Here is a 14,900-nt window from a genome sequence, read left to right as displayed (position 1 = left end):
TATTAATGAAATAAAATGCATTTATATTATTATTTATTTAATTTTCTGTTATAAACTTGCACTGATTATTGGTTTCAAGCATCTTCTGAAGTTTTTTAGTAATTTTCTATCCAAATTATTCCATTTACTAAGAAGCTTAATTATTTTTTAAATTAAAAATAAAATAAATTATTTATTACAGTATCAACAGAAATAGACATTTATTTTGTTTATTTTTGATTTATTTAATTAAATAATTAAATTTTCAAAGCTTACCTTAGAGAGAGATTAATTGATTTAATATTTTGGCATTTTTCTAAGGCAATTCTTATATTTTTTGCTTCTTTTTCACCTAAATTATTTTCACTTTTAAATAAAGATTTGTTTAAAAATATTTTAAAAATTAATTGATAAAAAATAAATATCTTTTATAAATTAAAAATAGTCTGTCTTAACTATTAGTTTATAAAAAATAATTCTTTTTGTTTTTATAGTTTTTTACTTTTATTTATATGTATTTTTAATAAGTATGAAAATTACGTTAAATCGAGATCCAAAGAATTAATGTTTTGACAATTTTCCAAACTTTAACTAATATTTTTTGCTCCTTCTGAATGAATATTATTTTTGCTTCAAATTAATTTATTTAAAATTATTCTTAAAAAAGAGTTAAACTTAAATAAAATAGATAAATAATCAATTCTTATTCTAACTAAAAAAAGACATTTCATATTTTAATACAAGATTATAAATAAATTTACCCTAATGAAAGATTCAAAAAAGTAATATTTTAACACTTTTCTATGCTTGATACAATATACTATGTCCCTTCTGTACCAATATTATTGTTACTAACAAGAAAATAATATATTTTTTTAAAATAAGAATTAGGAAATAAAAATTAATTTTTAACTATTCATTCGAATTTATTTTTTATGTTGAAGAAAAAGCAAACTCTTCTTTTATACATTTGTAAGTAACTCAATGTAAATATTAATTTTAAAAAATTACTAAATATTAAGATTTAAAGAAGTTATATTTTGGCATTATTCTAAGCTTGTTGCAATATACTTTGCTCCTTCTGTACCAACGTTATTTCCTCTATTAAGAAATTAACATATAGTTAATTTATTTTGATAATAAATAATTAAAATTATATTAAAAAAAAATTTACGATATATTGAGGTTTAAAGAAGTAATACTTTCACAATTTGGTAAGCTTGCTGCAATATATTTTGCTCCAAACGCTCCAAAATTATTTCCGCTTCAGTAAAAAAATAAATTTTAATATGATTAGAAAATAAAACAAATTATAATTTAAAATAATAATCTATTTAATTAATGGCTGATAGATAGATAGATAGATAGATAGATAGATAGATAGATAGATAGATAGATAGATAGATAGATAGATAGATAGATAGATAGATAGATAGATAGATAAATTAATTTTATTAATTGATGAAAATTACGTTAAAAAAAGATTTAGAGAAGTAACATTTGAAAACAATTCTAAGCTCATTCCAATATATTTTGCCCCTTCAGCTCTGATTTCATTTACACTATAAATAATAAATTAGTATTTTATTGCTACAAAATTATTAATAAAAATTATTATTTAAAGAAAAACTATTTTTTTATATTTAACTTAAAATTTGATTAACAATTAAATTAATTAAATTACTCTATATTAAGATTTAAATAAGTGATATTCTTACACATTTTTAAGCTCATTCCAATATACTTTGCTCCTACAGCACCTATATTATTTCCACTATTAAAAATATATTTGATATGTTTTGTAAAGAAGTAAATAATATGTGAATTTAAAATGAAAAATTAAATTAAATATTAAAATTTTAAATAAATATTTCTTAATTAATTGTTAGTTATATTTATTTTTTTTTAAAGTTTAATTCAATTTTAATAAAGGTACCTTAAAGAGAGAGTCAAAGAGCATAAATTTTGGCACTTTTCTAAGCTCATCCCTATAATTTTTGCACCAGCCTCACCAAGGTTATTATTACTATTAAAAAAGTAAATAATTAGTTATTATTAATTTTTATTAATTCAAAATTAATTAATTAAATAAATAAATCCTTAACTAGATTACCTTAGATTAAGACTCAAAGAAGTAATATTTTGACTTTTTTCTAAGCTTATTCCAATATTTTTTGCTCCTTCTGGACCCAGGCGATTACCTCTAAAGTAAAATGCTTAATTAAATTTTTTATAGATTTACTTTTAACAAATTACTAAAGATCAAGTTCAAACAAAATAATATTCTGACATTTTTATAAAAGATTTGCTATATGCATAACTCCTTCAGTTCCAAGATTAGTTTAACTATAAAGTTTATAACGTTTTTATTCATTTCATTATAATTTATAATTTATTTTTTTTAAGTTTGGGTGAAAGGGGAGGCGAAGGATTATTTATTTTAGGATTTTTCTAAAAAAAAAAAGATTAATTAAAAAATAATAATTTATCATATATTTTTTTTGTAATTTCTCTCTCCCTTTTACCTTAAAAATAGCTAAATAAATTAGTTATAAATAATATAACCTTAATTATATTTTCAAAGAAGTTATGTTTTGGCAATTTTCTAGACTCCTTTCAATATATTTTGCACCATTCTCAAAAAGCTTATTATAGTTTCTTAATTAAAAAAATATTGTTGATGTATTTATTTATGTTTTATAAATTATCTAAATCTATATTTAATAATATATATAGTACTGCTAACTGAGATATAGTGAACTTACATTTTGGCTTTTTTCTAAGCTTACTTCTAATTAAGCATATTCTGTTACAAGATTGTTTCCACTATGAATAAAATAAATTAATTTTTCAAATCAAAAATTGAATTTAGAATAAAATAAACATAAATTTTTAATTAATAGCATTAAAAATCATTAAAAAATGCAATTATTAAATCTTAAAAAATATAAATAATAACAATTACTTGAAGTTAAGATTCAGTGAAGTTATGTTTTGACACTTTTATAAACTTGTCCCTATATTTTCTACTCCTTCCACTCCAAGATCATTTTCACTATTTGAAAAATTAAATATTTTTAGAAATAAGTTGGTTTAAAATTTCAATTATGAGGAAATCATATTTGCTTAATAATAAATTTATTGTGCATCTAATAAAAAAACACTCATTTTTAAGAAATACTTTATTAAAATTTTTTGACTTAATGTAATAATTGGCAAATTTATTTTAAAAGTTTGGATAAATGTGCAATTATCAAAAGTACAAAAAGAAATAATTTAAAAATAATAATTTTGAAAAATTTGATAGCGAAAAATACAAAAAGAATAATGTGATTGATTGGCAGTAATATGAGATGATTAATTGTAAAAATATTCCATGAATTAATATTTAATAATATAACCTTATTAAAAGGTCCAACGAAGTAATCATTTTACATTTTTCTAAGCTTCTTCCAATAATTTTTGCTCCTTTTGCACCAATCCTATTTTTACTTTAAAATTACATTTTCTAAGTAAATAAGAAAATTATTTTGAAAATAAATAAATTTACCTTAAATTAAGAACCAAAGAATATATATTTTAGCATTTTTCTAAGAACATCCCAATGTATTTTGTTCCTTCTGCTCCAAGATTATTATAGCTAATAAAAGAAATAAAAAATAAATTTATGTTTTATCAAAAAGAAAGCTCTTTAATTTAGATCAATTTTGAATGGACATTTCTATTAATCCAAAGTTGAAATAAAAAAGCAAACATTGATTTGATTTATTTGTTTGTTTTAACGTTTATTAATTTTTAAAATTTTTGAAAAAAATTACTAAAGATTTAGATTTAAATAAGTTATGCTTTAACATTTTTCAAGGTTCATACAAATGTTTTTCGCTCCTTCAGCTCCTATTTAATTGAAACTAAATAAATAATATAAAATATTTTAGTATTTATTTGTTTATTCAAATTCAAAGAAAGTTGATTTAAAAATTAAAAATAATTAACTAAATTTTTAACAAATTCATAATTTTTAAACTTTAATTATTTTAATTTAACAAATAATTAAAATACTTACCTTAAATTAAGGTTTAAAGTGTTAATTTTTAAGCATTTTCCTAAACTCATACAAATATAATTAGCTCCTTTTGCACCAAGATTAGTTAGACTAGGAATTTAATAAATTTTATTAATTTCACACTTTATAAGAAAAAATAATAAAAATTGCTTATTGTTTGTATTTGTTAAATGTGCAGCAATCAATAATCTTAAACTTATTTATCTAACTAATAATTGTGTTAAAAATCTAATAAAATAAATATATTACTAAAGATTAAGATTTAAGGAAACAATATTTTAACAGGATTCTAATTTTTAACCTAAATTGCTAGCTCCTTCTGCCCCAAAAAGACTATTTTGCCTAAAAAGAAAATAAATTTAAGAAACAAAAATATCAATTAAAGTATTTATGAAATCAAATGAACAATTTATTTATTAAATATGTTGATAGGTAGGTATAATATTCAAATTATTTATTTCTTAAAATAACATTGTTACTCTTACTTTTTTTAATTTATAAAAGCTAAATAAAAATATAAAAAATAAATCCCCCTTTTAAAAATTAAGATTCTTGTAAAGCTTAAAAATTTTAAAATATAACTAAAAAAATAAATGCTTAAAATGTAATATTTGATTAAATTATTTACCCAAGATTTATTTCAAGCACATCATATTCATTTGCTTTAACTATGTCATCAATATTTTATTTGCTTATGAAAAGCCTTCTTACTTTCTTGAATTTTAGTGATTTTAGAGAATTCTCATTAATATTGAATGAATCTAAACTCTGAAGCAGAATTGGTATTAGCTAAAGTCTTTTATCTTTGTTAGGGTCTGTCATCTTTGAAATAATTTAGTTGATAAAATCTACGTCCTTTGATCTTTCTTGATAAGGAAATACTTCTAAAAACTTTTTTTGCTTCAAATTCAAAATCTCTTTTTGTGTGAGTCTTCTTTATATAAAAGTTTCAGCCACAATTAAGCCAAGCGAGAATATATCAATCTATTCATTTATGTAAAAAAATTAGTTATAAGTTAGTTAAATTTAAATAAAATACATTTTATATCTCTGCACTTGATTCTTGCCTTTTAATCTCTTTCAGAGATTATTAGCTTTTTAAATGTTAATCAGACTTTTATTTAAAAAATATAATAAATTATTCAAAAAATAAATACATTTTATTTACTTCATGTGTTTTCATAGGTAGAGAGTTTGCCATTGTGTTTTATAATCCATAATAGGCTATATATATAATAAAGTTAGTTCTCTTATAAATTGTATTGTATTGAATTAATAATTAATACCAATTAAAAACTTATTTTTAGATTAGCTATAGAGAATATTTTCAGATAAGATATAATTTTGAAAAGAAATACCATTTTTTTTCAATACATCTAAACCTTTTAGCAACTAATAAGCGATTGCAACAATTTATTCAATATTAAGCTTGTTTAATTCTAGAATTTTATTAAGATTACCTATTGTATATTTAATGTTAACTGATATTAATATTATAATTATTACAATCATAAGGTTCAGTCACAATAGCAATTAATCCTTATTGTTTATCGTAAATCTTTTCAATTGTCTTTAAGAAATATATTTCATTAGTGATATTTTATAGAACTTCTATCTTTTTGTCTAATTCTTTTTCATTTTCCTAATTGAACTTTTCGAACTGTTTAAAAACCTTAATTGCAACTTAACATTTTAGTTTCTAAGAATATGCAATCATTGCTAATGAAAAATCTCCTTTTTCCAGTACCTTTTAAAAGTCATATTTATGTTACATTAAGAATTATATTACAGTTTCTTCATCTATCTTTTCAATTTAACTTTAACTATAAAGCTAAATGGCTTATGTGCAACCCATAATTGCTTGCCTTTTTTAATACTTTAACAAATAAAAACTGAATAGCTTAATTAAGAAAAAGTATCTATTTATGATAAATATTAATCATTCAATACAATTTTTTTATAATTCTAAAAAGTTTCTAAATAAATTGTGGTAGTAAAAATTGATAAATGTATTCAAAAAGTAATAAAAACATTAAATGTTACTTTCGTATAGTAATTATAAATTTTAAAGTAAGTAATAAACTAAATTTTATCAAATTCAACTTAAAAAATAGGTTTGCTTAATTTAAATATTCACAATAAATAATTTTAAAAGGCATTTTTAGTCTAGTAGATTATTAATTGGTAATATTTAAATTATAATCTTATATCGCAAATAAAGTAGACGTAATCTCTAATAAAGACATACTGCTATTATCATAACAAAAATTTCTAATATGCAATCAAATTTACAGAATATTTATCATTTAATGCAAATCTTCTTATATTTTACCCATCCCTACTCCAAGTTCTACCTGCTATTAGAAATTAGCTATATATATAATTAAGTGGGTAAGAAAGAATGTAGGAGGGTTTATAGTAAAATACAATATATTCTTTTTCCTTATTGAAACAAAAAAATTTCAATTTAGTTTATTTAAAATTTAAATTTATTGTAAACTTTTTATCGTTCAGCTAGCTAACTAGATAGCAAGCGAGGTGATGACTTAGCATAATTAATTACAAAGCAAATTTTATTTTTTAAAAAGAAATGCATAAATATTATAGAATAGACATAAAAGAAGAATCATATGTAATACTTAAACAATTTATTTATCTATTTAGATAGTTTCATATGTTTTTAAATAAATCTATTAAGATATAGTTTAATTATTTATATTTTTTTTAAAGAGGGAAATAGTCGATTCAAACTTACCACCATGAGAGCTTTTTGATAAGATATCTATGTAGTAAGTGACATCTTGCTGATGTCTTTGAAGCAGCTTTGATTAAAGAGAGTAGAGTTAGATAGAAAAGATCAAAAAAGCAAAAATAAAATAAGAATACTAAGGCATCAATCGCTAGCCATCTCTTAACAAACTCAAATTTAATTAATTGAATAACTGAAATATATTATAAGAAAGTCAAAGAACCAAGAGCGAAGGAAACGATAAGTCCCACAAAAAGTTTGTATGATTATATACCTTAAATAACTTTTATGTTGTTTAGTAATTACTAATTGTTGTAATTAATATATATGATGTCTTTTTCTGCTTTCGCTGCTTGGCATAATATGCAGATTAATAATGTAAGTAGAATAGTTATTCCTGCATTAACAATTATTTCAAAAGTTATTGATGCTATATCATCTTTTGGGAGTATTTTCTCAAGATTCATTATATGGTCTGATCTGTACATGTATTTATACTACAGTCTTTCAACTTCCTTGTTGAAGAAATATATTTAAATTAAGCTTCCAGTGAAGAATTTCAAGTTGACAAAGAGGCAAATTAAAAGAACTTTTAGTTATCTAGGAAAGACAATCATATCTTCTTTAAAAGTGTTAAATATGATGCAATGATTTTAAAATAGTCTAATCCAGTTTTTTGTTAGTCTCTGACAAAAATTTGTTTCTTTATGAATTACAATTTTGTCAAAAGATAATTCGAGAGCATTTTTTTCTTACTTTTACATTTATTTCTCAAGGTCAGCCATAAAATCTTAATTTTTCTTAGCTACTGCTTTTTCTTTTTAGATTGTTTGAGATTTTATTTTTTAATTAGATAATAAGTGGTTTTCATTGCTTTTTTGGAGTTAGTCTGTTAAAGATTTAAGTTAATTGTTCTCAATTTCTTTGAAATTAGAATACTATTTTACAGTACTAGGATTACTTTTTTCCTAAACAACAACTATGTTTGTAAAAGAATCGATTAACTTTTGATTAATAGATTGGGGTTGAGATTAGGAGCAATTCACAGACTAGGGAGTTATCGAAGCTGTATCAGCAGTAGATTAAAATCTGTGAGAGCGTGGTGCAGAACTAAAACTATTTGCAACTGAAGATGATCTCGATCTAAAATTACCTTCTGCCTAATTATTCAATTCAGCATTATTTTATTATCCAAAGAGCATTTGCTGTTTTTCGCTATTATTTTTCGAAGGGCTGGCTAAAGCAGTGACTATATTACTTTATTGATCATTTAGAAAAGGACCGCTTTTAGACATCTAATACTCCTAATTACAAATTTAAGATACAACATTTATATTTTAGACATTATCTTAATTTGAAGACTAAACCAAATTTTTGGCACGCTGTTCACAAATAGTTACTTCATTCTTAGAGCAAATAAAGTTCATTTCATTTTAAAAACTTAAAGGCTTTTTTAATGCTACCATTTAACTCTTGTGATTTATCTTAGAATTTGATAGTTATTTATTTCTAATATTTTTAGATTTCATTTTATTCTGCTAAAAATGCTCATCTTTTTCATCTTCACCTTCATCTGTCATTAAAGAGAGTAGTCTCCTATTGTGCTATCCTCCCTTGCTATTAGATTTAGAATTTCTAAATAGATATTTTAGTTAGTTTTTCTCCACCTTTAAATAACCTTTCTTTTTGTAAAGATAAGCCTTATAAATATAACACAGAAGAACTAAAACTAAGAAACTAAAGCTAACTGATAATGCAAAATAAAATGATCCATCAGATAAGGATTTCTAGATTGTACTGCTAAATTCTCCAAAAGGAAAAAAATCTATTTGGTCTTATGGAAAATTACTTTTCATGTATCTAATTTAATTATTTTTTTTTAAATTTTACTTTTTTGTTTGTAAATTTCTTATTTGTTTGTATTAACAGTCAATTTTTTATGAAATTAAAAAGATAAAAAGATAGAGCTTGCCTCTATTTAAAAAAAATCTTCTACTAACCAAAAGAAAGAATATAGTGAAATTCAAAATAATTTGCAGAATTCATTCACTATTTTAAAGTAGTGTTGTAAGCTATAATAAAGACAAACCGGATGACTAAATTTTTAATCTATCCTATATAGCTTCAAGCAAGAGATGATTAAATTCTTTAGTTACTTTGAAAGCAAAATAACTAGGTAGGTAGGTGTATTTGTTTTTGAATGGGATTTAAACTGATTTAGCTTCCAATAATAAATTCTATAAATTTGCATACATACATACAAACAAACATTGATATGATACAATTTAATTTAATAAATTTATTTAATGGATTAAAACCTATTTTTAGATGAAATTGTTCTAATTATGGAATTTAGTTTTTGAAATTCTGTATTTTATTGAAATATTTGTTCATTAAGTAGTATCAATATTTTTAATATTATAAAATCACGAGTCAAAATCGTTAACAGAGGGCTAGTTTATTATATCGCACTGACTCTAGCTTTTATATGACAAACTGTAATCTCCTTCAATTATTTAAACTGATTTTCGATCTTAAAAATCACTAAAATCATATTGAGAACTATGACAATTTATGATATCTTAACTTGATATTTGATTTTTTTATTGTGTTATGTAATTTTAAGTGCTGACATCTGTGACTTCTACTGCTTAATTATTAGAATCATCATATTTACTTTATTTTTAGTATTTGAAATATAAATCATCAAGGTCTTTTATACAGTCAAGTATTATATCTTACTTTCTCTCTAATTTATTAATAAAAAAAGTAAATTATTTTAAATAAACAAACAAACAAACAAATAAACAGTCATTTAAATTCAAATTTCAAATAAAGACAAATTTTTACATCCTAAATATTAAAGGTTTTTTAAATTTGTCTGCACTTCTTGTTCGAAAGCTTTATTTTCATCAAAAAATTTATTTAATTCTTTCATCTTTTCTTTATATTCTTGAACACAAGCGTCTGTTTCTTTAGAAATTACTGTCCTGCTTTCATTAAGAATTGAATCTTGAGGAAGGACATAATTACCGCCATTAGAAGAAAAATTGCAGGAATACTCAAGAGAGTAATCAGGGAAATATTATTTATTCTAAATGTTTTCGTAAGAAGGAGATGAGTAAATTTATCCACTTAAGCTCCTCTTTGTCCTTTGAGGCTAGTAGGCATAGTTATATAAATTATTTTAAGTTCCATTTACAATATCTTTTACACTGTAATTTGACCTAGAAGAAGGTGCTTATGGAAGATTTTAAGGCTTAGGAATAGGTATTTGTTTTTTTGTATAATCTCTGGATATAGTTGAACCCTATGTATTTAAATGCTATTATAGTGAATTAGTATAATGGAGCATTGAATTGTTTGCCTCATTCTCAGTTTAAGTTCTAAAGCTGCTATTTGGGCTTGATTATCTAGAAAAGCTCCTGGTACGTGATATTTCTAATCTTGGAACCTTTCCTTGTTCCTATCTTGAACTACCATTCAATGACATATTCACTACTTCAAAAACATTTTCTTTATCCTCAAAACAAACTGGAATGTATGTATTAGAGGAACTTTGAATTTTAGGATTCCTGTTGAAATTTTATTAATTATAAACACTCATTAATTTGATTTTCTTAATTATTTTTAATCATTTAAATTAAAAGTAAATGCTCGCTTTAAGTAAAATCTTGTGATTAATATTCAAAGCTTTATTTTGAATTTTCAATTTCACCTAATTAATTCATTTATCAAAATATAAAATTTCAAAGCTAATAAATATCCTTGATTTAAACAAAATAAATATCATTTTTTTTTTTCTAAATTAAAATAAATTATTTTTATTTAAAAAAATAGTTTAAATTAAATAAATTTCTTAGAAAGCCTAAATTATATAACTAATTAAACTATTTTTTAAAATGAATTATTAATTCTTATGTTATTATTTGGAGAAAACAAAAACTTGAATTGAATAGATATAATTCAAAAATAAATAGAATAAATAATGTTTATTAAAATTCTAAATGTTTTATATAAAAATGAGTGTTCTTATTAGAAGAAGAAAAAGAGCAAATAAATTTTATCTTTCATGCTAATAAAAAAAAAATAATTCTATCATTTGATAAAAATTATAAGGTATTATGATATTAAATTAATTTAGATTTTAAAACAAAAAAAATGTTATTCATAAATATTAATGATTTGGAGAAAAAATTTATTAGAAGGCGAAGAAGTACATAAAAATATTTAATGTATCCTCTCTAAATTAAAAAATATTTTTATTTTGAAAATAATTATTTAATCTTTTAATACAATTTTAAACATTTTTTATTTTTTTAGTTTGTTTAGGTTCGAAACCAACCTATTTCGATACCTTATTTATTATTTTTAATTTTCTTTAAATTTTAAAAATATGATTTATTATTCTACTAAATATTTATTTCCTACTACAGAAATAATTATCTGAGAATATCAACATCAATTTTGATAGTAATTCAATCAAATATATTTATTAATAAGGATAATAATTAATTTTAGTTTCCTAAATATATTTATTCAATTTATACATTTAAAATATACAAATACATTAATTATTTCTCATAAAAAAACAAATTTTTATTTTAATATATTCAGAAATTTATTAGGCAAATTTACTGAATGTTTGTTTCCAAAAAAAATTGCCAAATGTAGAATGTTACAAATTTTTTATTTTAAAAAATACCAAACATCGAATAAGATAAATAGACTTTAGACCGAGTATTCGGTTTATCCCTAAATGAATTAATTAAAAATATGATTTCAATATTAATTTAGATTAAATTTTAAAAATAAAACGCCATTCATAAATTGAGTGAAAATAGTAAATTAATTAATTAAATGAGATTATTATTTTAAAATAATAAATAATAATATACAGTAAATAAATACACTTATTATAAATTTAATTTTTATTTATTTCAATGAGGTTGGGACCATTAAATTTCTTTAATGTCAATACCTTCCTAAATCATTTCCCAAAGAGGAGACATTTCTCTTAATTTAGAAACTTTTTCAGACAAGAGGTTAATTAAATAATCGACTTCCTCATCAGTAGTAAAGCGACTTTTTAAGGGAAATAATATTAAGTATTAAAAGTTTTTAGTTAAAATAAGTTAATTTTACCCAAATCCAATACGTAATGAAGTGTGAGCTAATTCTTCGTTGACACCGAGAGCTCTTAAGACATAAGATGGTTCAAGAGAAGCAGAAGTACATGCAGAGCCACTTGACACAGCACATTACTTGATACCCATCATTAAACTTTCTCCTTCAACGAATTCAAAGGAAATATTTATGTTACCGACATATCTTTGATCCTTTAATTTATACATTAATTAAATTAATTCTTAGTATTTAGAAATTCATTTAGAAAAATTAGCAGTAAATCAACATTTTTTATCAGATTTGCTTCTTTTTCTTATTTTCTGGTAAAAATCTTAATTTTTCAAGAAATTTCTTAATCAGAAAATCAGGCAAATTTATAATAAAAAATCATAAAATTTATGTAATTAGAAATTGCTTTAACTGAGCTGAATTTAAGACATAAAATAAATAGCTACTTTAATTTTTTTCTAATGCTTTTACTTTTAAGTTTTATTCATTATTTATGCAAATGGAATTCATATTTTTCTAAAATTATTTATTTACCTTATCACCATTTATATATATATTTGGAATACGTTGGTAGACTTCTTTCAAGAATTTTTCTGAAAGCCTTTAAATATGTTTTTTATCGTTATCCATTTCTCTCTTGGCAATTTCACAAGCCTCACCAAAACCAACACACAACTTTTTTTATTGATAAAACAAAAAATTGAATTCAATTCTAAAGTCTTTTTAAATTTAAAGAATTAATTACATGAGGAGCAAGAGTTCCACTTCTTAAACCTCTTTCTTATCCACCACCATTAATAATTGCTAAATAATTACAAAATATTTTTTTATTGCATTCATTTTTTCATCTCCTTTATAAATAAATAAATATCAATCATTACGTAAAATTCTAACTTTGGGTTTTCTTCTAACATATAAACCTCCGATACCCTTAGGTCCATAAACCTTTATTTTTGATAAAAATTTTAGATGAATTCTAAATAAGAATTTATTTATATTATATTTTATTTTATCTATCTACTATTGCATAAATATTAAAAATAATTCTATACTTTATGACTAGACATAGACATTAAATCAATATTCATTTCATCTACATTAATAGGGATTTTTCCAAGTGCTTATGCAGCATCTGTATGGAAGAAAACTTTATTGTCTCTACATATTTTTCCTATTGTTTTGATATCTTAAATTACACCTATTTCGTTGTGAACTAATATAATAGAAGCTACAAGAGTATCTGGACGAATAGCGTTTTTAAAAACTTCTAAATCAACTAAACCATTTTTTTAAACGGGAAGATAAGTAATTTCATATCCTTATTCTTCTAAATTTCTACAGGTATCTAAAATACATTTATGCTCAATTTAAGTAGTAATAATATGTTTCTTCTTCTTTCCATAGAAAGCGGCTAATCCCTTTAATGCTTAGTTATTTGATTCAGTTGCACCTGAAGTAAAAGTAATTTCCTTTGGATCTGCGCCAATAAGATCAGCTACTTAAGCTCTTGCATCTTCAGTAGCTTTTTCTGTGGCCCACCCATATTCATGAGATCTAGAATGAGGGTTTCCATACATATTTGTTTGATAAGGCATCATTTTATCAAGAACTCTGAAATCCAATGGAGTTGTTGCTTGAAAATCTAAATAAATTGAGCGCTTATCTGCTGTGTTGTAATTACCTGAACTTAGCACTATTAATATCAATCAAAATTAAAATATTAAATAATTTATTTAAAACTTTTATTTATGATGAAATTTAAAATCTTAATCAGTCTCATTTTATAAACTATTAAACAAATAAATGTCTATTTATATTTTGATGCTATTTTATGATCAAATTCCTAAAAAATAAAATCTTAAAAGCTGTTTTTTATGCTATTTGATAAATTGATTTTAATTAAATAGATATTAGAGATTAATTACAAGGTTCTTAAGAAAATGGAGCTTTCAACAAATTGTATAGTCCTCTTGTTTGTATAATTTTTTTGATCATTTTAAAATGGCAAATGTAAGTAAGTAAGTTAGTATCTTTATTATTGATTGAATCTATTATTTGCAAAGAAATTAAAAATCTTTCTCTTTTTTTCTTTTTAATTAATTAACAATGTTTTACAAATAAAATAAGTGCGAATATATTTTTAGAAAGAAAAAACTTTATTTGATCACTTTCTAATTAATTAATAATTAACTTTTGTTTATTTTTATCATCATAGAATTTTTGAAGAAATATTTCTTCTCTTCTAGAGTTTTTTTTGTAGCAAATTAAGTTTATATGCTCTACAATTATTCGAAAATTGTTAAGAATTTTCACATTTTTTTAATCTAAAAGACAGAATATTCCCAAAGCAAAATAGCTAAATAAATAAATAAATAATTAAATCAATTCTATATAATTTTAAATTTTAATCAAAGCTGAGTAATTAATTCATATTCAAAATTTGCTTTTTATATTAAATATAATTAAATCATCTATTTTAAATATAATTTATATAATAGTTTAAATTAATTAATTAATAACCTTTTTTCCTTTAAGATTTTACTTTCATTAATAAAAATATTTTTCTGGCTTCTTTAAATTAATTTTTTATTTAAGAAATTTTACAAATTTTAAGATTATTTATAAATAAATAGTAAAATAATACAATTATTTTTAAAAATGATTATTTCTAACTTTCTAACCCTTCATATTTACTACAAATCTTCTCACTTAGATTTTCTACAAATATTCATAAAAAAATACTTTTATTAAATTATTATTTTATTATAAAATATAAATTAAAAGTTTTTATTATTTTTAAAATTTTTAACAAACTTATAAATAAAATTACTTCGTTGATTTTATAAAAATACTATTTTTATCATTTCTCAAAAAATATCCTTCAACTTAAATATTGAAAAATGTTTATTGCTATATGTTAAAAGTTTATTTTCTCTTTATTTTGCAATATTTAAATAAGATATATTCATTAAT

General features: G+C 21.6%; 4 protein-coding genes across 4 annotated transcripts; all 4 read right to left on the bottom strand. All coding sequences in view use genetic code 6, as the record gives it.

Moving 5' to 3' along the window:
* Positions 1–42: 42 nt before the first annotated feature.
* TTHERM_000085057 (kinase domain protein) lies at positions 43–5,954 on the bottom strand. The gene is made up of 24 exons (XM_012796784.1): positions 5,549–5,954; positions 5,329–5,502; positions 5,211–5,266; positions 5,082–5,156; positions 4,671–5,026; positions 4,292–4,384; positions 4,043–4,132; positions 3,798–3,887; positions 3,530–3,619; positions 3,381–3,470; positions 2,945–3,034; positions 2,719–2,805; positions 2,545–2,637; positions 2,236–2,325; positions 2,093–2,182; positions 1,916–2,005; positions 1,664–1,753; positions 1,452–1,541; positions 1,154–1,243; positions 991–1,080; positions 741–830; positions 520–609; positions 256–345; positions 43–135 (listed from the first exon to the last, which is right to left on the bottom strand). Exons 1-24 carry the CDS (start codon positions 5,895–5,897, stop codon positions 75–77), a joined length of 2,694 nt encoding a protein of 897 aa, XP_012652238.1. The 5' UTR covers positions 5,898–5,954; the 3' UTR covers positions 43–74.
* Positions 5,955–6,787: 833 nt separating this feature from the next.
* TTHERM_00085090 (transmembrane protein, putative) lies at positions 6,788–8,647 on the bottom strand (the record flags this gene model as incomplete). The annotated part of the gene is made up of 1 exon (XM_001012656.1): positions 6,788–8,647. The coding sequence occupies one exon, from the start codon at positions 8,645–8,647 to the stop codon at positions 6,788–6,790; it is 1,860 nt and encodes a 619-aa protein (XP_001012656.1).
* Positions 8,648–9,217: 570 nt separating this feature from the next.
* On the bottom strand, positions 9,218–10,398 carry TTHERM_000085089 (class V family aminotransferase; the record flags this gene model as incomplete). Its single annotated transcript, XM_012796783.1, has 2 exons — positions 9,218–9,540; positions 9,642–10,398. 2 exons carry the CDS (start codon positions 10,396–10,398, stop codon positions 9,218–9,220), a joined length of 1,080 nt encoding a protein of 359 aa, XP_012652237.1.
* A 1,251-nt stretch (positions 10,399–11,649) lies between these two features.
* TTHERM_00085100 (cysteine desulfurase) lies at positions 11,650–14,040 on the bottom strand. The gene is made up of 7 exons (XM_001012657.3): positions 13,853–14,040; positions 12,980–13,620; positions 12,809–12,872; positions 12,673–12,731; positions 12,462–12,602; positions 11,937–12,130; positions 11,650–11,876 (listed from the first exon to the last, which is right to left on the bottom strand). The coding sequence occupies exons 1-7, from the start codon at positions 13,920–13,922 to the stop codon at positions 11,732–11,734; spliced, it is 1,314 nt and encodes a 437-aa protein (XP_001012657.2). The 5' UTR covers positions 13,923–14,040; the 3' UTR covers positions 11,650–11,731.
* Between the last annotated feature and the right edge of the window lie 860 nt (positions 14,041–14,900).

Source organism: Tetrahymena thermophila, assembly GCF_000189635.1.
Source record: "Tetrahymena thermophila SB210 genomic scaffold scf_8254697, whole genome shotgun sequence".
NCBI lineage: Eukaryota > Ciliophora > Oligohymenophorea > Hymenostomatida > Tetrahymenidae > Tetrahymena > Tetrahymena thermophila.
This window is presented reverse-complemented; position numbering and strand designations above follow the sequence as displayed.